The sequence below is a fragment of the Coccinella septempunctata genome, chromosome 7 (assembly GCF_907165205.1).
Source record: "Coccinella septempunctata chromosome 7, icCocSept1.1, whole genome shotgun sequence".
Lineage (NCBI taxonomy): Eukaryota > Metazoa > Arthropoda > Insecta > Coleoptera > Coccinellidae > Coccinella > Coccinella septempunctata.
Window position 1 is genome coordinate 6,336,298 of NC_058195.1, and position 24,224 is coordinate 6,360,521.

General features: G+C 36.3%; 3 protein-coding genes across 7 annotated transcripts in view; 1 reads left to right on the forward strand and 2 right to left on the reverse strand.

Annotated features, from left to right (window-relative positions):
• Positions 1–18,487, forward strand: part of LOC123316843 (microtubule-associated protein futsch) — a 40,694-nt gene extending 22,207 nt beyond the window's left edge. For 2 of the 4 annotated variants that reach the window (XM_044903096.1, XM_044903098.1), the window contains 9 exons: positions 96–280; positions 10,668–10,766; positions 10,820–10,895; positions 11,316–11,372; positions 15,988–16,044; positions 16,202–16,304; positions 16,995–17,118; positions 17,397–17,548; positions 17,784–18,487. In XM_044903096.1, the coding sequence (XP_044759031.1) occupies positions 96–280; positions 10,668–10,766; positions 10,820–10,895; positions 11,316–11,372; positions 15,988–16,044; positions 16,202–16,304; positions 16,995–17,118; positions 17,397–17,548; positions 17,784–17,907 (977 nt within the window). In that variant the 3' untranslated portion in view covers positions 17,908–18,487. Of the gene's footprint in view, positions 1–95; positions 281–10,667; positions 10,767–10,819; positions 10,896–11,315; positions 11,373–15,987; positions 16,045–16,201; positions 16,305–16,994; positions 17,119–17,396; positions 17,549–17,783 lie in introns of those variants that run through there. The other 2 variants (XM_044903099.1, XM_044903100.1) reach the window with 2 other exon arrangements.
• A 204-nt stretch (positions 18,488–18,691) lies between these two features.
• On the reverse strand, positions 18,692–20,457 carry LOC123317280. 2 transcript variants are annotated; one of them, XM_044903721.1, is made up of 6 exons: positions 20,141–20,453; positions 19,825–19,923; positions 19,585–19,686; positions 19,407–19,526; positions 19,197–19,304; positions 18,692–18,970 (listed from the first exon to the last, which is right to left on the reverse strand). In XM_044903721.1, exons 1-6 carry the CDS (start codon positions 20,196–20,198, stop codon positions 18,804–18,806), a joined length of 654 nt encoding a protein of 217 aa, XP_044759656.1. In that variant the 5' UTR covers positions 20,199–20,453; the 3' UTR covers positions 18,692–18,803. The 2 variants fall into 2 exon arrangements, with proteins under 2 accessions (XP_044759656.1, XP_044759657.1); XM_044903722.1 differs by lacking the exon at positions 19,825–19,923 and having other exon boundaries at positions 20,141–20,457.
• A 661-nt stretch (positions 20,458–21,118) lies between these two features.
• Positions 21,119–23,885, reverse strand: LOC123316905. The gene is made up of 4 exons (XM_044903180.1): positions 23,729–23,885; positions 22,180–22,301; positions 21,869–21,970; positions 21,119–21,540 (listed from the first exon to the last, which is right to left on the reverse strand). The coding sequence occupies exons 1-4, from the start codon at positions 23,790–23,792 to the stop codon at positions 21,238–21,240; spliced, it is 591 nt and encodes a 196-aa protein (XP_044759115.1). The 5' UTR covers positions 23,793–23,885; the 3' UTR covers positions 21,119–21,237.
• Between the last annotated feature and the right edge of the window lie 339 nt (positions 23,886–24,224).

The window sequence follows — 24,224 nt, forward strand, 5'->3', positions numbered from 1 at the left end:
TGCTTTCTGGGCGTTGCACAATGTTTTCTTAATCCTATATCCATAGAAAATTACAGTTGGCTAGTGAAAATTAAAATTTTACGCATTTTTTTCAGATATCCAGCATGGCGATACTGAAGAGGATATCGAAGCCAAAGATCTCTTAAATAAGTATTTAGGGACACAAGTCATTCTATCTGGCATAGAAGGGCAGGTTTCGAGAACAGGAGCATCAACTGAAAAAGCCACATCATTCTCCACATCAGCGAAAAGCGTTAGCAGAATCACCACCGTAACAATGGTAAGTTTATTCTGATTTTTTTACAAGAGAAAATTATTTTCACTATTCACCACGTTCAGTATTGATAAATTGAAACTGAGATTTTTTTCTGTAAAATAGATATCTATTTAAAGTCCCAAATAGCTCTGGGTACTATGAAGTGATTCAGGTTTATCCATTAATTATGGGATACCCTGTATATCTACAGGAGAAGTAATCAATTACTTCTTGAATTAAATTTATCAAAAATCTCAACTGATTTACCGCTTTTACAATATAAAAAGCTTTCATCTGCTACTTTTTGTTGCGAAGAACTAAATTTGGACATGCTGACGTCAAGATTTAGATAGATTGACTTTAGAACACACTGGCGCGCATTCAGTTTATTCGAATCTTTCGTTCTGTTAGTTTTACCTTGGCTCCTCTTTCCCCTAGTGAAATTGCAAGTTTGGAAGATTATTTTCGTGAAGACGCAAGAATATTCAGTGAAATTCAGGTATGGTTTGAGAATACGTCTTATACTCTGGCGCCCAGAGCCTAGAGCTCTTGAAAAAGTATATTGCTGTTGTGAGAATTTCAAGCTTTTTCTAATTTACAAATAGTATCTCTTCTAAATATTCGATAATGTGGTTCATTGATGTAGTTGTCCCAGGAGTAGAGTAAAAGCTTTTACTTAAAACTGATGATTATCTTGTTCAAGGATAAGCCTTTCTGTTCCTCATGATCCTACGTAGTTTAACGAAACATTTCAAATCAATATCTTTTTATTGATGATGGGCATTCTGATGTAAATTTTATTTTGATCCTGTATTCATGGATGAAGTGTCATTCTTTTAAAGGGATGACAAGACTTCGTAGAATAATATATGGTAAAGAAGTTGAGAATTTTTTTACATACTTAGGTACTAGCCTTTTTGAAATAGCAATAAAAATGAATAGCCATTAAGCGCGTTCAAGGAAAATTTATTCAAGCATATTCTTGGCTCGTCATACGTATTTTTCTGTGGATAAAACTGTTTCTACCGTCTTGCTCTTGTCATTATGGACCTAGGCTTTGGCTTTTCGGCCTAGTATTGAATCAACAAGCCAAAACTCTTGAGTCTATGAGCCTTCAATGAGTATAGTATATAATTCTGCAGAATAAGCCTGGATATAGGTAATTCCTGGCATTGAAACAAGTTTTACTAAGTGCTAAGTGAAAGAAAGACTCGGAGAGCTGAAATCTACTACTCAAACTTTCAAAATAAATAGGTTACTTCAAAAGGTATACACAAAGATGGCTCAAGGCTGGAGTATTCAGGATTTCAAGTCAGGCACCAAATGTTCACCTTAGTTGAACTCCTGTATTTGTGTCTTGAAGGCGAAAAAACTTTCATTTGAAAGTTGTGTTGTGATAAACTAGAAAGAAGTTTCTGGCAGTCAAGCTGCTATCATAGCAATGAGCTTTCAAAGATCATCACTCGCGAATATAAGGAAATGAAGAGGTTAACACACTTGCACAATATTGCGAGTATTTGGATCTTAGTATAATAAAAATAAAAATGCCCTACACCTCCTAACTGGCTTCCTTACAGGTTACTGACGACTCAGGAAGCATCTTATTAGAATTGTCCTCTCTAGCAGTAACTGACGAGTGTAGATTTGTTGGGGGTCGAGGAAAAACCTTGAACCACCTGGTAGCTATTGTGGATTTTAGGGAGGGAGGGACATTGTATTGTGACCATAAGTCCTCTAAAGCTCGCCCTACAGTTTATAGTTCTAAATAGACGCCATTATCTGCATGCGAGATGGCTACAAGAAGGCAACTTTCTCGATCCTACAATAAGTTTCATTGCATTAAGGTATTGCAATGGCGATTGGTGGTTCTTCTATTTCTGCTAGTTTCTTCTCGTTTGGTTCTCATTTAAGTATGTTTCGAAAGGATTTATGTCACATTTAACAGTGTTTTTTCTGTGGGATGTTGATGTCCTTCTCCAATCAGTCAGACGTGGAAGGTTACGGTTCGGCCTGGCTGGGTCTATTTCATTGAAAAAAGCAGCACCTGTCAATTCTCAATTAGCGGGAAAGCCTATCCGGACAATGACCATGAATTTACGAGCAGAAAGATGGACGTCTCTGCTATCCGACGCACACTATCGGTATTAATAGAGAAGCGTAAAAACGAGACGAAAATAACGAAAGTCAGAAATTGAATTCAAGGGCACTGGTTAGGTATCGCTCTATTTCGTAAGCAGAATGCGCTCTTTGTGGACGGCACTTTTTTGGAAAGTTGTAACCCAGATTTCGGCTATATGACTTTTTATTTTAACAGCGGTGAAACGAGGACATTTTGTTGTGATCATTTCCGGTGTGAAGGAGGTGTCACTGACTTCTAGATGATGCGATTTTGAGATTCTATCGATCATTGTTTCTTACTATTTCAGAGGTCAGAATATAACCTAAATGTTGAATCTTTGTATGGTTATTGTTTATCAACCAAGACTTATCTAAAGTTTCCTCAGTTTCCAGTAAGATTCTATGAAAATCATCTTATTAAAGTAAGATAATGAACATTTATTGGGGATTTTTCATGGATTTGGATTATTCGTATGTTTTGTTCAGATACTCCCAAGTTTTGCTTTATTTTCTGCGATATTCGTTGTGTACATCTAAATAGTTTGAGTCTTCAAGCCAATTCTAATGGGCAGCAACTTGATTAGAGGGAAAGAGGCTTGGAACAAAAATTTTATGATTATTTTTTGATTGTTTTCAAATCAAAATGGTGCGTTACATGCAAGAATATACTCAGATTGAGAAGACCTTAGAAACGAGTTGTTACCATAAGCAAATTCCCTCATTTAAAATTTGCTATTTTGGTTTAATCATTTCTTTGACTAGCTGTGGGTATCCTGTTTTGGTTTGGCAACTTAATTTTCTCAATTCAGATTGATTGGATTCATGATTTATGTCCGCGTGCATTGTCACTGGTCTGAGCCAATAGAAAAAGCATCTCTACTGTGTAAAGAATTGCATTGACCGTGTTTTTGTCAAAATTGAATTGATAGCGGCACGTCTGTGTTGGAGAAGTGCCTATAACTAGTGCAATGTCATTTAACGATGTCCAGAAGACTGGGTTGAGTGTGTCAGTTCACAATAATAGATAGAACAAGCATTCCAAGAATTCTTACATTTCAACATCGACTGAATGTAGAAATACCTGCCAAATAATGATTTTATGGATTTCATATTTGTATAACCTCTCCCATACTAGAAAGGATAGTATCTAGTGATAGAATGACCGTATAAAGCTCTTAAATATTGAGTTGTCCCCAGAATTGAGTCTGGATAAGATAACATAAATTCAACTACAATTCCATTCCAAATTGGTAGGGCGTATTGACATCTGTTGGAGTTTCAGTTTAATTTTAGACTTATACTTTTGTACATCTATTTCCAAAATAGATCTGGTTAAATTATATTCTGAAAGCGAACATGTAATACTTCATAAAATTGCTTCTGATTAGGTTCAACCATGATACTCCCCTTTCTTCTTGGGAGAATCATTTGTCTTCTGTCAAGTTTGAACCGCTCGCTTTCTGAGAATAAAACGAATGTTTTATAAGGATTATTCCTAGTTCCGTATATACTACTGAAATATATTTCTGAAAAGTTGAGATTGTTTAAATCGCTATTCGAAATGGGAATTCAACAATGCGATCGTATTGGGTGTTTCATTCAGCATTTCCAACAATTCTAGGATAATCTATGAGTTATTTCTGGTCCTGAAATACTTCGTTTCCAAGACACAGGGCGTTACGATAAGAGGTAACCCTGATGATGTTTGGCAAACCCTGATGAAAAGACTTATATCCTTTCTGAAGGCGGCCATCTAGCACCTCCAAATACGTGCCTACTTCCCTTTAGTTTGGAAGACTTTATAAATCCAGCATAAAAGTACAAAGATATTAAAATTCATTTATTTACACAAAGGAACGCGAACACAACAGAGTCCCAGAAAGAGATGCAATAATAATGTAATATTAAAAGCTCAAAGGAGAAGTGACCACATTTTTCATCGTGTTGGATGAATTGCAACAATAGGAAAAATCACTTCTTTCGTTGAGGATTTGAAATACGAGGATGTATTGATATCTATTTACCCTAGACCAGTTCCATGCTTAATAAACTTCTTGATCAATATCCTTCATATGCGACCGTGAAAAATTGAACTGCAAGCTTCAAAAGAGGTAAATTTTCCATTGAAGATGATAACCGATCGGAAAGGCCAGTTTCTGTGTCAGTCCCCGAAAATATCGATGCAGCAGTTCATGACATTATTTTATCAGACCGTCGAATTGGGCTAAAATGGATATCTGAAGCAATGAATATTTCATACGAACGCATTCATCATCTAGTTCACGTCAATTTGGACATTAGAAAAATTGCTGCGAAATGTTGACCAAGAGCGTGCAAGGGTAGAAGCATCGCGTTCGTTCTGTGCTCGATTTGAAAACGATGTAGACTTCTTGAACCGAATTGTTACTATGGGTGAGACTTGGGTACATTTCTACGATCCAAAAACAAAGCAACAATCGATTGAATGTCGACACTCTGGTTCTCCAAGACCTAAGAAGTTTCGTGTCCAAAAATCTGCTGGAAAGTTCTTGCTCTAGTTTTTTGGGATTGCCATGCAGTAATCATGATTGATTTTTTGGATAAGGGTAGAACAATAACCGGAGATTACTATTCGACATGACTGACCACTCTACGGGAAAAAATTGAAGAGAAAAGACGCGGAAAGCTATCCAAAGATGTGCTGTTTTTGCAGGAATACGCCCCTTCACAGAAATCTCATGTTGCCATGCAAAAAATTGGTGATTTAGGGTTTGAATTACTAGAACACCCCCCCTTATTCACCAGATTTGGCTCTATTCGACTATCATCTTTTTCCTCAACTGAAAAAAAGTTTAAAAAGTCGTGAATTTTCTTCCAACGAGCAGGAAATTAAAGCTGTGGAGGTCTGGTTTACAGAGCAAGAAGAAACATTTTTTTTTGAAAGGTCTAGAGACGTTGCAGGTTTGCTGTAATAAATGTATTCAATTAAGAGGAGAATATGTTGAGTAATAAACTATTTTGACATTGAAATTTTGCTTGGGTTCTATAGTAGGCTAAAAATTTTTCAATGTATCCTCGTATTATCAAAAAACTGTTGGTATATCGTTCAAAACTGAGGATTTAGGGTACACCTTCCATTGTGTAGTCCCCCAAAATCTTCTGTGAATCATTCATTAGACACAGAATTGGCAAATATTCGCCCTTGTTCTTATTTTGCTCCTCAAGTTTATTTCTGAATATTTCGTCGAACCCTGTTGACAAATAGAGTCAATTGTACTGTTCCCTTTCATCATATTCAAACGGGAGAGATGGCTGCGCAAAATGTCGGGGTGGACGTTTGTTATATTTAGAATAACAAGCCGAGATTAACCGCCCAGTTGTCCAAAAAACAAAAACGACCTTCCGTGCTGTTTTGTGCGTGGTTTGATGAAAATTTCGCGTCAAGTTTTGGCTCGTCAGTGTACTGGGAAATCCAAACTTCCGCAACTCGGAATTAATGGTCTGTTTATTTAGAAGCCGTAAGGTCATTGTTTACCTAATGCGGATCTTTATCTCGGCATTCAGTGCGTTGCACTTGGGAAAAGTTCCCCGATTCGGGAAAATCAATCCTTTTTTCAGGAGAATTGTAGTGAGATTTGGACACTCTATTTGCTAAAATACAGAAAGGGTTGAAAACATGGAAAAAAATTCAGGAAATAGATTATCTGTGCTCAATGTTTCGCTTTGAGATTGGCATAAAAGTTTTTTTTTATGATTACAAAGAAGGAGAATTGAATTTTCTAACGAATAATGTATCCTATTAATGTTCGCATTATCTTTTAAAATATCCTTGAATTCATTAGCTCTTCAATAAAGCAGTCTTGCTTACTCGTATCTCGTATCTATATACAGGGTGAGTCTTTGATTCGTACAAACAGGACCGTTCAGCAGTTTCGTTAAATAGTCCAAAATATCTCGACCTGGGTCATTTTATTGATTAATTCAAGATCGTAGAATACGAATATGTAATTAGATTTTTTGTACGATCAGTATTTTAGGGAATAAATCACTTTTAGTCGAAAATTTCGAAAAAATTGTTAAAATTTGAAGAGCTGTAGCAGCCAGAAAAAAAGAAATAGACATATGCTGATTTTTTTGGTGATATATTGATCCTTTGCGAAAAGAAAATTCCAATTTTTATCTATCTACCGCGAACAGTTTAGATTTCATGATTTTTTCCGCGAAGGTCCGAAATTTCCAATTTTTCATCGACCATAACTTGAAAAATAAATTTTTTCAAAAATATCTGTTTACATATTCGTTATCTACGCCCTCAAATTAGTCGACAGTATGAATTTGGTTTCGATCGGAGACCAAAAATATTTTTCAGAAAATCGCAATTTTTCCATACATATGTATGGAAAAATCGAAAAATTTTCGATCTTTTCAATTTGCATACAGAATTTTGCTGAAAGGATTAGTTTTCAAGTTATAGTCGATGAAAAATTCGAAATTTTGGACCTTCGCAGAAAAAATCATAAAATCTAAACTGTTCACAGTAAGTGAATGAAAGTTGAATTTTTTTCATTAGCCAAGGATCAATCTATCACCAAAAAAATCAGCATATGACCAGTGACTTTTTTCTGGCTGCTATAGCTCTTCAAAGTTGACCAATTTTTTCGAAATTATTCACTGAAAGTGATTTATTTCCTATAATAATGATCCTAGGAGAAATCGAATTACATATTCGTAATCTACGGCCTCGAATTAGTCGAAAAAATGACCCGGGTCGATACAGTTCGGAAAATAAAAAAATTTCGGATTCAGAATAATTTCGTCTGCTACTTTTTTACCCGCGCTCCACAACTTTCGAACAGAGTTGTATTCAGCCAAAGTACCCAATTTTTAAAGATACTGTTTGATTTTTGAACATCAAATTACTCGAAAACGGCGCATTATACAAGAAAATATGAAGAATACTTTTATTTTACAAAATATTCAAATATTCAATAGATAGCGTCCAACTTAATTTCAATTTCAAGAGTTGGGTTCTTCGAATTTTTGGTATTTTTATGGTATGTAATGGTAATAATGAGAAAACTGGAAGACGTGGGTGATGTCTTGTGTTCGACAAAGAATCATCAAATAAATGAAAAACTATATTCCGAAATTCATTTCATTCGATAAAACCGTTTGTGAAATAAAACTAAAAATAAAATTTTTATGATTTTTCAACAGCCTGTAGCTTTTAAAGCGAACCGATTCGGAAAAAATGGTAAAGGAAAAAAGTGTTTCTTTTGACCTCAAGAATCTACTGTTAAAATACTTATTTGTACGAGTCAAAGAGTCACCCTGCGTTGTATGTATCAGAACAAATACAAAAATTTTAAGTTGTTTCAATGTATTTAAAACAACTTCTATCAAGGACTTCATATTTGATTGAATTCTTACGCTAGTAAACCACAGTCTCCTCTAGTACTCTCTTAGGGTTTCGAATGTGGAGTCGTCAGGATTTTTTTTTTCAAAATAACGAGTTTTTGTTGCGAAAACCCGTAAAGAATGAGAAAGTCCGAAAACTTGACTCGGATCACCCTCCACTATCATATTTATATTTATACCATCTGCACAACGACGCACCCAACCAAATATTTATATTTTTGTTGGTCCTAGAGCCAAATCATCTACCGTTGAGCATGTTCTACTCAACTGACACGGGTCGCACCAAAATAGGTATCTCTACCGGTCTTCCTCAGTATATAGATATCGCCCATGCGCGTGCAAGATTTATTTTCAGACTTATTTTCCCGAATTGCCTCTCTCCAATCGCGAATTCGTGTTTTTCCTCTTTTCCGAAAAACTACCCGTTGTGGAGTGATGTGCAGTCTGAACTGAAAGTTACAAAAGTTTTTTGAAAGGCTGTTGCTTTGATCTATGGAAAGTCCGATTCACTCGTGAGTAGTTTGCAGTTTCTATAGCTGAGGAAACAGAAAAAATTATTTCGTAAAGGCTACCGTGGATTCGGGTGATTGGGACGATTTTGAAATTCAACTTGTCATATTTTCAAAACGGCGACTTATTTTCATGTGAGAAACAGGTTCAAATATGCCTAATGACTCAGGCTATTGATTAGGATATATACCATGCTTCAGAATTCGGATATAAATTTTGAAAAAAATAAAATATACTTGTCACCCACCGATTTGGGAGGCTTGGGACACAAGTTAAAATCTATTGATTTATCAACTCTCAAATGAAATAGGTGACTTGGGACGGTGTATAGTTTTGAAAAATTAGAATTTGTGATTATGTAGCTGAAATTCGGTAAGGAAATTAAATGATAAACCCCTATTACAGCGAAAGTGAATATATTGTAACTCAAATGTAAATAATAGTATCCTGCGAAAAATCGGCATATTTCCTGCTGCCAATGCGCGGCTTGTATCTATTCGGCATTGTCCCAAGTCACCCTATGAAACAACGAAATAAATGAAGGAGATCCGTGTTGCCGTTTGATTTGTAAACAACCTTGTTTCATGCCATATCTAATATTCCAATATTTCACGTATAAAAAAAAAATTACCTACACATGCACAAGGTGAAACACATGTACAGGACACTAGAAAGTATAAGGGCCATAAAAAACGCGCTTTTACTCTCCTGAATTCGTTACTTTTTCCTGTCAATTCAAATGCTCTGGTCACGGCAAACTCAACAGGAATTAATTGTTAAACTAACCGAAAAGACGCTACACAATCTTATCTAGTTTGTCTCTTCACTCATAAATGGTGAGAAACAAAGAAATCTGCAAGGGGGGTAATTGTCCCAAATTACACGACTGTCCTAAGTCAGCCGAATCTACTTGTAACCAAAATCTAAACTTTTCAAACCGATGTTTTGATTTGTTTTCTCATACATGGTACATCCTATATGATTCACCAAAAAGAAATTGTGAAAGAACAATACTCTCAGTGCTAGTTATTATAATAATAGTCAGTTCTTGCCTTCATATAGGTATGTTAGAAAAAGGCTAACAAATCGGAATGAAAAACAATGAATTTTTAATGTTTTGGACACAAATGCGATAGTTTGGCTTCAAAGAAAATATTCTTGCGTCTGTTTCTTCAACATTTTACCTTGCATATTATGGTGTCTGCATCCTTACTATATCAGCCAACTAATACACTGACTTATCGGCCAACTATTGTTCATTTCATCTCAAAATTAATGAGTCTCTACATTTTAACTCAAAAAGTATTCAAGTCTACCACCTCGGTGTTATTCCTATCCGAAATATTCCTTCAATTTTAACATCAAACTCCGTCAGCCTTTTAAATGTTCAAGTACAACAAATATAACCTCACATAAGAGCTTTGCGATTTATTTCATTGAATCGTTTTAAAAATATCATGTTCGTACATAAAAATGGGTGGTTTCCATGATTTCGTAACAGTCTAATTCGCAGCCACTATTTGTAGCTTACTACACCTAGACTACCAAAACACAGGGTCTTTCAAAATGATTGTAACATCGCTTTGGTTTACTCTGTGCCAGTCTTTGCTGATTGAAATTTTCGTAGTCCCTTCTCAGTAGTATGTTGAGCTCCTAAGTAGGACTAAAGAGTCATTGTTAGATACTTATTGACCGTTAATTCTGACACACCCTCTCTATGTTTAGTTTTGTGTACATTTGATGAAAGTAAAGAAGACATTTCTGAGATAACAATACGTAGGTGCAATTTTCAGCGTTTTTATGATCTGCCCGGAAAATGGCTGAAAACTGTGTTGCTCCAATTTTATTGTTAACTCGACTCGTCACCTTTTAAAGTTGCCGATGTTTCCGGGTTCCTATCAGGCCTGCAATGAACATTCCCGCGCGTAATATTTTTAAACTTGCTTTATTTTCGTTACAAAACCGGTTCGTTATTAGTTACCTAGTTTAGGTTTGCGTTCGAAATAATTGACCTATATGATATATTACTCATTTAATAGGTTAACGAACCAGAGTTGCAACACCGTACGATTCTGTGGAGCTTTATCGTTCCATGTTCCCAATCTTATATCGAGAAAATTGTTGGAAAACTACTACTTTCATTAATTGAAATTCGATCAAAGCAACAATTTTGAAAAAAACTTCAATCTGAAGAATCTACTGTTAAAATAAGTGTACGGATCGAAGACTCACCCTGTATAGTGACTCGATTCGAGGCAATGGCATAAAAAATTGACCCCGTTTATAAAAAATTGACTTTATCTTCTTTAAATCGGTCCGTAGATGAATGATAATGAATTCTACGTTCAATAAGCATTTCTTCAATGAGCGTTTCTTATTGTTCCAGGAAAACGGTAAAGAAGTTACCAGAACCCGTACCTTCGAGCACCCCCTTTCTGATGAAGTTCTAGAGTCTGTCTGGGACGAACAAACTTTGAGATATTTGGTAGGATAAAAAATATAGTAGTTAAGAATCACATTTATCATTGAACTTTTCAGCTTGATCAAAGTACAGACTACGAAGAAAGGAAAAGATTACGAGCAAGACTACGCCTTATAATGGCCGAACAAGAAGGTGAGTCACTTGAAGCGTTTTTCAATCCCAAATCATCAGAGAAGAATAATCAGAAATGAAAAAAATCACCAATAAACTTGAAAGATTCGAAAGATTTTTTCATCTCCGCCAAACAACGACACTGAACATTGAAAATTGTAATATGCAGAGGGTGTATCCACTGAAACACTTTGTACTTCTCATCTACTGCTTCATTTTTCCTACTACGTAGCCTTCTATGTTTTTACGTATTGCTCAAATTTTCTGTTGTTCTTGAAACAAGATAAAATAGTATTCGATCATTACAGAATCATTTTGGTCCTCTTTAATATTGAAAGTTCCTAATTTTCCTTCATATTATTCACAATGAGGTTATCAATAATAATAATCAGTTCAGTGAGCGATCAGTATGTTATGTTATAACAATGCCTTTCCTTACAGCTTGTACTGAACTCGTCAAACAGGCAAGTCAGGACCAAAGCAGCCAATCAATCGACGGTGAGTCCCTTCTTCTCCCTTTACTCCAAGGCTTATTAGATGCTCCAGAAAACGAGCAGACTCACGATTCTGGCACTGAATCGGGAGAAGATCAAAGATCAGGCTTAATAGCCGAAGTTCAAAACGCTCTAGATAAGCTGTCGATGAGCTTGAAGAGCGACGCGACTGATATAACAGCAGAAAGACGTAGTTCACTGCTACAATTAGTTACCAAATTGCAAGCTGGGCTGTCTTCAGCCACGTCCGACAGGAGACACAGCGGACAACTTAGGTTCAACAGGAGAAGAGAGCGACCTGATCGTCATACGATAGGCGTTAGTAACGAAGAATTGGCAGACGCCAGAAAGCTCATGCAAGAAATAAGCTGCCCCTCTCAATCTTCCTCGAAAACGTCACTCATTCCCAAGCAAAATTCCGAAGGCAGTGTCAACAAAACCGCATCATCCTACAATCCGATCAATCAGAAATCTTCAGTGAAAAACGCAACGCCTAAACCTTTCAGTTGTTCAAACAGTACCAACGCATCAACCGACTCTTCATCTGTCCAAACGCCTTCTGAATCTATGGATTGTCTTGGTTATCTGTTCAACGAAGAAACTAAAGATTACCCTGGCTCTGATACATCTCCAACGAACTACAACAATCGGAATATTGACAACCAAGCTTCCTACAAAGCTTCTCAAGATTATTATAACGCAATGGAAGATGGAGCATACCCAGATCACATCCCTCATAAACTGCCCAATATCGACTCGGAAGACGAATGCAGCACAATAAAACCAGATACTTACGCAAAACCCGACCTACTCATGCAGAGCAACCCTATATACTATCAGCCAAATAGGGATGAAGAAATCGACAATAAAAAGAATCGATTCACCACAAAGAAACTGAAGATGCGACGAGCAAACACCATAGACATTCCTAAACCGTTGCATTTCTACGAATGTGATGACGATGAAGAAACAGACGTCGAAGAGGAAGAAAGAAGAAGGAGGAGCAATTATTTGGCCCTACGAGGCCCAATCAGGGTGGGAAACGTCACAAATAGGAACTCGGTGCCAGCCTTAGAGCCCAAAACTGAGAACGACAAGAAATTTTTGGCGTTCATCACCAAGCACAATCAGAAAAATCAGAGACATTCTATGTGGGCAAGCAAAACTGAGAAAAGCTCAATCTGGAACAACAAATTCGATCACATTAAGACGAATTTCGAAAAGAATGCTGAGGTGGACACCCCAAGGTTTACTGGTCATTTTACAGATGATTCAATTAGGTTCGGATCTAAGAAGTATGACCCCAAGATCAGTAAACAGACTGCGATGAATCTGAAAAGGATGTTCGAAGAAAAACAGAGGCTTTCCAATGAAAGACGCAATTCTGTCACAACCGAAAACTCTTTCAAATCTCGTCCGGTAGAAACTGAGAAGAATGTTCGTTTCATTCCTCAACCCTTGCCCGTTAATAAATTCTCACATGCCCCATCATCGGCTTTTCAACCCGTCCCTAGAAACTTCAACGTCCCCACTGATGAAAATCACCATCGGTCGACATCTTTCCGGCCAATTCCAGACAAAGAAACCCATCGGAAACAGAACGAAGATCTCCCAGAAATCACGAAATCTGTGCTACAAATCAACGATACCAAAGGTTCCAACCGTCTGTTTCTGTACAGTCCAAAACCGTTACATAATAGAGAAAGCGTATCTCCAACATCCCCAGGCTTCGCCAAGCCTTGGGTGGGAAACACTGGAGAAAGCAGGGTGTTAACACTTGCTGCCAAGAAGTTCGAGAACCCAGTAGCTCAACCCAACAGCTCGTTTCAACCCCGAAGATTGAGTAGGGAGAAAATCAATGCGATTCCCAATTTTCAGATGAGTAATAACGAAAAATTGACCGCTCCCTATTTGGTCAAATCTTTGGAACAGCCTTCGAACACTGTGAGAAAACTGAGCGGTCAATATGATAACTTGGGGTACCAGCCTAACAGATTCGAAAGATCTCCTCAACAATCCGCGTTTCCATCGAACAAGAAACTGGTTGATGGTTTTCAGCCAAAGTTCACTGTACCCCAAAACTACTCCATCAGGTACGATAGGCCGAAGGTTAACACCGAAAGATTTCCTCCTGTACACAATACAACGCCTGCAGAAGTTAAAAAATACAATCAATTCCACCCTGAAAAGCAAACTACCAGTCAGTACTACGCTCCTAGACATGACCATAATTTCTGTAGGGTAACACAACCATCGTCACATCAAACTCATTCTGAGATACCTAACAATTACGAAAGGCGGTTATCGAATCAAAAATTGAACCAAATTGTGACTAAAGAGGAGTATGACCATGATGATCCACATACGAAAGAACAACCTAAATACCAAGCTCAAACCCGAATCAAGACTGAGGTGTATGATAACCCTCGCATTGAAATAAACGATCTTGAAAAAGAAACTGGTAAAAATGAAGGCTCCAGACCATCTTACGTATCTCAATCATCCGTCGAAAGCCTTAAGGAATATGGTGCTATAAGTAGCAGGGTGATGAGTGGTCCAGTAGCTCAGGTTGCATCAACTGTCAAGCAGAAATCTCCAATGACTAGGAACGAACATGATATTCAAGCAGCTTTCGCCCTCAAATCAGCTTTGCAGAAAGTTAATAACGCTACAAGCCCAAACCCTCAACCAAATACTAACAGAGAAAATCTAGAAACCTCAGAAAATTATCGTAGAGAATCACGGAATCAAGAAAATACAGACAGACCTCATGAACGCAATGTTATCTTCAACAACGTTCGATCAAACAATCAGCATTTAAGATCGGAAGAAAGACCAAGAGCACCTACCAAACCTTCAGTTTCTGAATCTCATGAAATGACAGCAAGAGGGGAACATATAGTGACTGGGAAACTACCCCTTCATCCCTCTATCAATGTCCAACCTTCATTCAACAAACCAACCCAAGCTCAACTTTTAAGCAAATCTGATTCTTGGCACCAGATTTGTCTCATGAATCAAGCACCTTCTCAGAATAAACCGGCACCTCGTTCTGCCCCAAGCACTAGAAACATAATGAAATCGAAATCTACCCATTCCGTGATACCTGCAAAGCAGTTTGAAGCTGGAATGACGAAGGACGAGGTTGCGGAGAAAAGAAGAACGATGGAAGCCTTTTTCGGGGGTGGTTACGCCTCCCAGCAACAATCAAAGAGTCCTTCACCTGGGAAAGTGGTTAAAAGAGCCATCAACCGCACCAAAACTTCCGAGAAGAACGTTCAGTACAAACAGTACCAAACTCCGGAAATGCCAACGGGTTTGGCAAGGAGCAGGACGCTGCCAGATATCGTCTGTTTGGATCTGTTGGACGAGAACAATGTGGATCAAGCTTTCGAGGATCTCTTCACTTCCAGTTGAGACAGGATTGTTCTTTTCGTGGAGCCAACATTTTCTACCCATTCCATTAATATACGTGGAGGATTTTTTATCGTTTCTAGAATAAGGACATAGTACGATCGATTTTCTGAATGATCACGTAGATGATTCTTGATTAGATTTTTTAAGGATTCATTATCGCATAACCGTTGGATGGGACTTCCGAAAATAGGATGGTGGTGCGTACACCAGGACTCAGCAAGAGGGAGATCGAATATTTGAGTTTGATAAAGGGTGAGGAACGTGTTTGGTGTGCGCACCCGCCCGCTAAATAACTGCTCGCAAAAATAACGACCCTTACCCACGAGTTTTGCGTAACGTGCGAAAATCCCTGGATTTTAATACAGCTGCATCACGTGTTGTTCGTTTTTATGAGAATTTTCCACAGTTTGCGACTCTTGCACCTGATTTATGTTTGACATACAAAAGACACAGCGTACATAAAGTATATTTTCATCTGCCAAAGCCAAAAGCGTTACTCTCCTCAAGAATTTCAATCAACATATTGATGAGTAGTTTCTAATGATGTGTATCAATTGGAATAGACATAAAGAAAAACTAGGAATGCACTAAGGAGAGACCTTTGTTCAAATTCATAACTAAACCATCTGAACTTGACCACAACTGCTTGGCTCCTGAAGAAAAAATTATTTTTCCAAAATATAGTCTCTATCCTTTACCTCACCGTTAACAAATGGAGCTTTGCGAAATGTTTTCATTTTGTCACCTGAAGTGGCTGAATTCCCATTTGAAAAGGGGGAGATTAACAGTTTAGCTGTTCATGAGCAGCAGAACTATAATACCTACTTTTTGCAGACTGAATTTCCATTCCAAATTAACTTTTGAAGAATACTTCAGTTATCTACACACTCTTATGTCTATTCCAAATGAAAGACGTGTATTATTACTACTTGTATAAGATGTCCTATATGAGTCATAATATTACTAGCAATGCATGCTATTCCTCATGAATTTTCAGTTTCTTTTTAAATTCAGCGTAGCATACTTTTCCATCCTCAAAATCGAAAAGATTTTTCAAATCGTACTTGTACATATCGGTTATTTTGTCGAACAAAACACACATGCACCTTTTGTTTTACTAACCAGTTTTTGCATACCATAAATCCTAACAACTTATTTTCGAATATGCAGTGCTAGAGGCTGAAATATTCCTTTATTTCCAGAAACTATTGAGACCAGCAAGGAAGTAGTTACTGAAGGGCCTGTTACAACCACCAAAGGTGAGTTCAAATGTTGAATTGCTTTTGAATGAAAGTCCAAATGGACAGATCTGAAGCAAATGACCGAAATTCCATTCATATGGACACATGATAGTTACTTTACAGACTCATTGTCTGGTTCCAAATATTATTAATCTAATTTTAAATTTTTTTCTAGTTACAAGAGTCAGCACACAACAACATGTTTCAAAGAAACCAATGTCACCTTTTGCCAAATTCCGCCAATTGGACAAACAGAACAGTCTCAACACACCCCCAAGGTACTGTTCAGAATGATACAAAACCTATTTCTTACTCTTTCCTGAGATCTATATTGCACTTTCAACTTCACGAACCTTCTAGTTTAATGACTGCATCAAAATATGAATCACCGTAGATTTGTCACTAAAAATCACAACTTCTTCTGCGTAGCAATACTTTTTTAACAGTCACGTTCTGAACATAGGCACACATATAACAATTCTTCAACGACTACAAGAAGTTCTTTCGAATAAGCAGAATCATAACAAACCAGACTTTATGTCTGATCCATTCGATATATTGAAGTAAAAGAAAGGCTATATTTTTTTTAGCCGTAAGAAAAGTGGTGTATCTGGACTTCGGTCAATTGAGGATAAGTTGTATCGAGTCCATTTTCAGTATAAGAAGAGAGTCATCCCCTTGATTTCAAATAACTTCTTAAACATCTGCTAGATCGACTTTAATCGATAACCAAATCCTACAGCTTATAATGCGAAGTTGAAGGTGAAAGATCCTTCCAAAATAATCTCCCTGTATAAATAGATCGCCCTTATGAATATCCGCCTTGTAAGAAATTACCCCCATTACAACCTAGTTGGGCACTGCTCCCCAGTTTTAGGATCAGAGTCCACTAACAATGCATAATTAAGTCTAACCCATCAATCTAAATCTATCTAAACTAAATGCACATCTTTCGGCTTGGTCTGCAGTACACCTCGAACGCCTGGTGGCAGTCCCCTTTTTAAATTCACTGATGCGGCCCTTAGCCAAAGCGCCAGCACCATCAAAGACCGACTTTTATACTGGTGCAGGATGAAGACGAAGGAATATGAGGTATGATCAGTGTTCAGTGTTGTTGGGGTGATCTGTCTGCTTTGCTTTTGATAATCTTCCATCTCGTTTCCACCCTTTTATACCTTCTGCTCAAACTGCTAACAATTTTGTAAATAGTGGATGCTGTGGACTACCATAGCTACTTCATACTGACCTGTGTTATGCGAGCCAATAAGTTATAATGAAATTCAATCAGTTTTCATCGAATAATTCATATTGTGTGTGTTTTGATGTATCTATTCGGCGAAATCCGAATAATATTTTCTCAATTTTTTCAGAACATCCAACTAGATAACTTCTCAAGCAGCTGGGCTGATGGACTGGCATTCTGTGCCCTTATACACCACTTTCTACCAGACGCCTTCGACTACCATGCACTCACACCAAAAGAACGCAGACACAATTTCACGCTTGCATTCAAAGTGGCCGAGTGAGTATCATCAAATTTTATTTATCGACCATACAAAAGAGGCCATAAATTCGTCGATATATAAGTTGTGTTGTTCTGACGAGGTCAAATGAGACCGAAACAGTGTTCAACCAAAGATTATAGAGTTAGTTCTATAATCTTTGTGTTAAACATCTATTGATTTCATAGCAGCGAGTATTATGTCTGAATTGATTTCTTTTCTTGTTAAGGTTTTTATCCGTGATTTTCTTTGCAGTGAGAAAGCAGATATTGCACCACTTTTGGACGTTGATGACATGGTAGCTACATCGAGACCTGACTGGAAATGCGTGTTCACTTATGTTCAGTCAATATATCGCCGATTCAAAGATGAGGATTGAAGTGGATGTATTGTGTTGGTTTTATACTTTTTTACTTTTTTATTTCACCTGATGCTTTCAAATTCGAATACGCCAAAAAAAGGTCGCTAAAGTTCCTCCTGCAAGAAGTATATCTGCTGTGATAAAAAAGCATCATTCTGGATTATAAACTGAAAATGAAATCACAATACGTCGTACAATTTCTAGTCATGCGGAAAAAGTCTGTTTAAATCTTGGTTCTTCAGTTTTGCTTCTTTATCAATTCATATAGGTGATATATTATGGATCTGCCCAGCTGTTTGTTTTTTATACTTATTTTATATAAAGTTTTGCTTTCAAACTAATTCCATCTATACTCATATAGAAAATTCAATGGGTTGTTACTGCTGCTGCGATAGGACTAATGTGAGGATAATAATATTGTTCAACCCAGTCCACAATGTTCTGCATTAAAACAGTTTTACTATGTAGTTTACATATTTCTAATTGTAAAAATTGCTATGTGCCTTATGGATATTTATAATATTGCTGTGTATTTTATTTTGTATACAATTATATAGATTCTAACACTGTAACAAATAAAATAAAATGAAAAAAGTTATTGTATTCGTTTTCAATTCATTTGTTGTTGGTCTAAGACTGGAGTGAACAGCTAGTCCATGCTGAGGTCCATGGAATCACAGTGCCAGGGATCTCAGCTGCCATGAAAGTATTCAGGCTTTTCGAAAGAAAAGCGCCTATAACAATTTATCATACTCAGAAATAAATTGTTTCTAGCAAGTAAAAATTAGAAGGGTGCTGGAAATTGGTCATATTTAGTGAATATTTATTTATTCGCTACATAAAGGTGTAATTCTTCTGTATATAAGGAATTTATTTTAGTCCAGGCCTCTGTGGTAAGCCTTGAAATTTTAGACTTAAGTATCATTAACTGCTTTCAGGCATCTGAAAGAACACTCTGTAACTTGGCAGCATTTCTCCTCATATGGACATTCGTAATCATAATGACATTCTTGATCTATGCCTACGATGCATCCCAGATCAAATAACATATTTTTATTCGTCGGACATCTGCCTGGTTTATCTGAAAAATAGTTTGACAAAAATAATCATACTTAATTACCTAAATTTCGAGATTAATTCATTGAATCTGGCTTCCATAATACATAATATTAAAACAAATTGAGCATAAAAATGCTTTAAATATGCGGAAAATAAACTCAAAACTTAAAAACTGACATCCAAAAGCTCATTTTCTGAACTTGAAGCCTTGAAAATAAAATTAACTATGTACACAAGCGTCAACTAACTTTCTCTAGACCAACATTTTTCTATCAGAATACATTTCAGAAACCTCGTATGTGTGCAAGTGCAGTTGAAACAATTGTCTATAATGCTTTGATCCTCATTGCATATGCCTGAAATTATCAATAAAAATCAAAATAAGACATCAAAAAGTTCGATAGATGAATGCAATGTAACATTTACGAATTTTGATTAAAAATTTTCATATTTCTTACCACCCCTTGGATTGAAACAGTTTGAGTAGGCCACGCAGGCTGTTCGACCTCCCTGGCATATACACAGTGTGCACGAATCGTAAAAAAAGGTATCTTGATCGCAGGCATGCCCTCTCATTTCTAAAAAAAAACAGGGAACTCATCAGAATTGAGTGCATCATGTTTCTTGATGTACAACCTTTCTGGAATTCTAAATCGACACAAACCGAATGTTGTAAAGGCCTATCGCAATAGCATCTCTTCTCGTCGGTCATCCAAATCATTTTCGTGGGACATACGGCTGAAAAAATCGAGGAATTTGATGAGAAACGATTTATTTACACCTTGCATATTTTTTATCTCGTTCTTCACCCATCAAATTCAAAAAATGTATGGTTCATGATAAGCTATCAACCATTCGGAAAAGCGTCATACCAACCTATGGAGTTACAAGAATGAGGTTCGCATTTTGGTCTCTGATTTATATTACATCTACATTTTCTACATTTTTCGTACCAAGTCTCTCCAACGATGCAATCTGAAAAGATCAGTCGTCTAATTCCTTTCGAAATGGAGAATTTTAAGTTTAATTGAAAAGCTCAACCGTTGAAAACCGCCTTACTCGTCTTGCGAAGCTTTTTTTCGAAAAGTGCTGAAGATAAATTAACGATGTGTGTTACGTGAATCGAGTTAATTTTCTAGCCATTGCATGGCTTCAATATACTTACATTTCAAAGACATATTTTATAACATACCTGAGAAAATGTGTCTAAACGACTGCAGTAACATAACACTGATCAAGATACACCTCATATTCCACGACTTCAACAGAACCTACCATCAGGTTTCCCATGGATATACTCTATATGAGTATCGCACTTTTCGTTCTGGTTTTATTTAAAACAATACCATTTCTCCAGAAGCGATAAGTAGGTACTATTGAGAAATATGAATCACACAAAAATTATTGTAAGAGATAATTTGTATAAGGACAACAGACTTCGATTCGTGTAACTTAACTATTAATAACTTTCATTTTACAGGGTGTCTGTACAAATGCGAAGGACTTAGGGAGATGATTCCTCGATGGAAATAAGCAGGGGTAGCTCCTATAAATTTTTTTTGAAATCGACCTCCCTTCCAAGATACAGCCTTTGGAAGGTGATGACGAGTTGACATTTTTTAATTTTTTTACTGGTTCTAAAAAACACTGTGTCATAAAACTATACATAATATGAAGCACTAAGTATGTAGATGTTACTCACACAATTTTTTTAGATCTCATAACTTTATTATTGAGGGTTGAAAAGAACAACCCCTTTGGATTTTTCTTCAAAAATTGTTTTCGTGGGATAGATTTTCGAAAAATAAAATTCTCTTATGGTTTCCCATTCGATTCTGGAGAAAAAAAGTCTCCTGCAAAACTTCGATACAGTCGATACTTTTCTGGGAATAAATAAAAACTTAGAAGCAGTTCTGATCACTGTTCATTCCATTTCATCTTGTAACTGTTCCATACAATATCTTAGAATATTCATTCTATAAAACACTTATACGATGAAATGGAATGAACAGTGATCATAACTTCTTGTAAGTTTTTATTTATTGCGAGAATAGTATCGACTTTATCGAAGTTTTGCAATAAATTTGGTCAATAAATTCCTGTCCCTAAGAATACAGGAGGGTGATACTTTTAGGGGTTGAGGTGTTCAATCAAAAATGAATTCAGGAAATTAATGTATACATCTCGCCTTTATTGAAATATCTTTTACTTTGCACACTTATTTCTTATTCTAATTTTCAGCCGGAACTGCTGGAAGCATAACTAAAACCTTCATTAAATTAGTTTGGGTTAAACAACAGGCACAACATTCTCTTTCTCTTCGCAGTCGTATGTAAGAACTTCGAAATTTTTGTAGATTTTCGTAGATGTTGCACCATCCATTATATGCACACCGGGCCATTCGTGTTCCAGATATATTCTTCCAATGAAGTTGCGATTTTCCCTCAAGCCCTTGCCGATGAAAGCTCTATAGATCCGGTCACCATACCATCCAATTCCACCCTGCACCATGCAGCATTTGGACGATATCTCTGAGGCGAAAGCGTTAACCTTTCTCCAAGACAAATTTTGTGGAGTATCCGTGCATAGGATCTGGAAAATGACAAGATTCATCCAAACTCATAATATATGTTTATTGTTTCAAAACAATGCGCACCCTGTAGAAGTCGAGTTGATTGTGTATCACATTGAAAGATAATTTTTTCTTTATTTTTTTGGCTTTAATTTATTTTAATAGTCATTCAAATTTTATCTTCATCTTTTCATTTTACAATTCTTCTTTGATCTTTCTTTGTTTAAGTTTAATTTATCAAACGCTACTCTGAAATAAGCTAATTCAAATTAAGCAACGGTTTTGTGGCATATGAAAAGGGCTAATAATTCAGGTAAATCTCTGGAAATATAAGTTTGCACATCTCACCTCTATGAATTCATCCACCCTCATTACAGTATTGTCCGACTTACAGCACCATGCGAATTCCAAGTGATTACATGTTCCTTCTGTGAATTGAGTGGGCACGGTCTGAAAGATAATACATAATACTGTTTGAAAAATCCTAGTTAAACACTTCAACTTTTGCTAGAGACTTCGCTTCATTCGGTTGTACAATATTTCAACTCTATTTGGAACCAAAGATCTCAATAATATTTGTTTGGAACGTTATTTCCGAGGGTTTCATTAAAGGATTACAAAAATTATATGAATTTTGCATCACTATATGGACTACTCACCCAAGAATACTGGTCCATAGGTACTATTTTCGCAACAAAGCTTCTCTTGCCATCTTGATCGGTGGATGCTACGAAAGCATCATTTGGTATAGTTCCATTGAAAGGCCTCCAGTAATGGAACCCTGCATTAATTTGTAAACTATCACCAGTGCTTCAAATCATTTAACAAGATTTGACACCAAAAATAAAAACATATTACAATTTCTAGATACCAACTACCATTGAGTACCTACTAAATAAATAAAGTATTGAATCCTCCGATGTACCAGGATGATTAAACATCTTGGAGTTCCTATCACACTTACTGTATTTCTGTAAAGTGCAGAATACAGATGACAAATTCAAATAATTTGTCGAAGTTGTTTCTTTCAGAACAGAAATTATTTTACTATTGTATCACGGTTTGAATATTTATGGATGATATGAAGATATAGCATTAGCAAAGAGCTGGGATTTCCAAATTTGAAAGGCTTTCCCATTTTCTAGGACTTTGACTTTTCTGTTGAAGTGATTATAGGTACAAAAGCGTTTATAGATGTCACGATTGTTCTGATTATTATGAATAATTCAGGAATTATAATTCCATTATGCATGTGTGGCTTTTTATCCACACAAGATGACGCATTTTGAGGGAATCTAAGTTTTCCACATGGAATGCTGCGATTTATTGCGTTGGTTCATAAAAGTGAAGTATAAACTAAATATTTTGAACAATTTTAAATCTACAATTCCACATAAGCCTTCCAATATTAATTTGCTGGGATAAGTTCTGTTTTACAAGCTCATCTCTGGGAAGCCTCTCACCAATCCAAAATTTACGGTAGAATTTTGATGCAAAATTGTAGCGCACAATCTGGATTTGACTTGAATTCGGTTCTAAAGTATTGCTTGTAAAAGAGGACTTACCTCTATCTCTTCATCATCTTGTGAGATAACACATAAAGGGTAGGTATGTATATGTTTGAAAAAATGCCTGAAAATTTTCAGGATGAGAGTGAATACTAATGAAAAATCACCATTGCTGACAGAAATCCTGAATCTAATAGTCATGCAATATTTAGAAACAATAAGCACGAAAAAGAATAATGAAACCCCTATCTAAAAGTTCTGCGCTGCAGCATTTACATTTTATGAACCGAATATCATCATATATATATCATACTTTTTCTTTTTCTTTAGAAATACAGGGGATGAAATTCTTCACAAAAATCGAGTAACAAAACACTCGGCCCCAATCAACTTTTTTGGATTGAAAAAAAGAATATTTATTAGTACAGTCAAATTGAGATTTTATTCTTTCTGTTAGATTATAGTATTTTCTATTCATGAATTTTATTGAAAAACCCCGGGAGGATTAATTTGATGCAGCAAATGTATTAAAATCTGATTAATTCAATTCAAATATATTATAATTAATTTGCCCGATAACAAATCGCAAATTATTTCAATTAAAGTTGAAAATTATTTTGTGGCTCGTTCAATTTAGAATTATTTTCTCAAAATAGTTCAGAAAGGTGATATCTGATGATATAAGGTAATATAGACTCACTTGGCTTGCATTGTTGTGCAGACGCAACAAAAACCGCCACTGAAAAAATTAGCAAAGCTTTCATCCTGACTACTGAAGAGCAACTGAAATGCTTTGAATGAAAATCTTATCTGAAGGTCAAGATATATGAAACATCGGATTACATTCTTGTTTTATCTTTTTAGTTATGTTCATCCTTCTGGGGGATAACCAGACTTCGTGTTTTTGACCCTGGGAGTGGAAGAACAACATTTGGCTTCTGGGAATTTTTGAGAATAACAACATTGTAAATTCCGATAGCGTGGTCGTTAATTGATCTATTAATAGTTAATAAAAATAGGCCGATTCACAATCTCCCAAGCCATTCAAACACGATTTCTACTCAAGTTTACAGAATCGATTCACGCGTTTCGCCTTCACTATAGCATCTTAAAGGCAAAATTTGTTTTGAAAATTTCTCATCGAACTCAGGGACAAATTCACGTGAGGTGAGATATAGAATCATCCCCCCACCGCT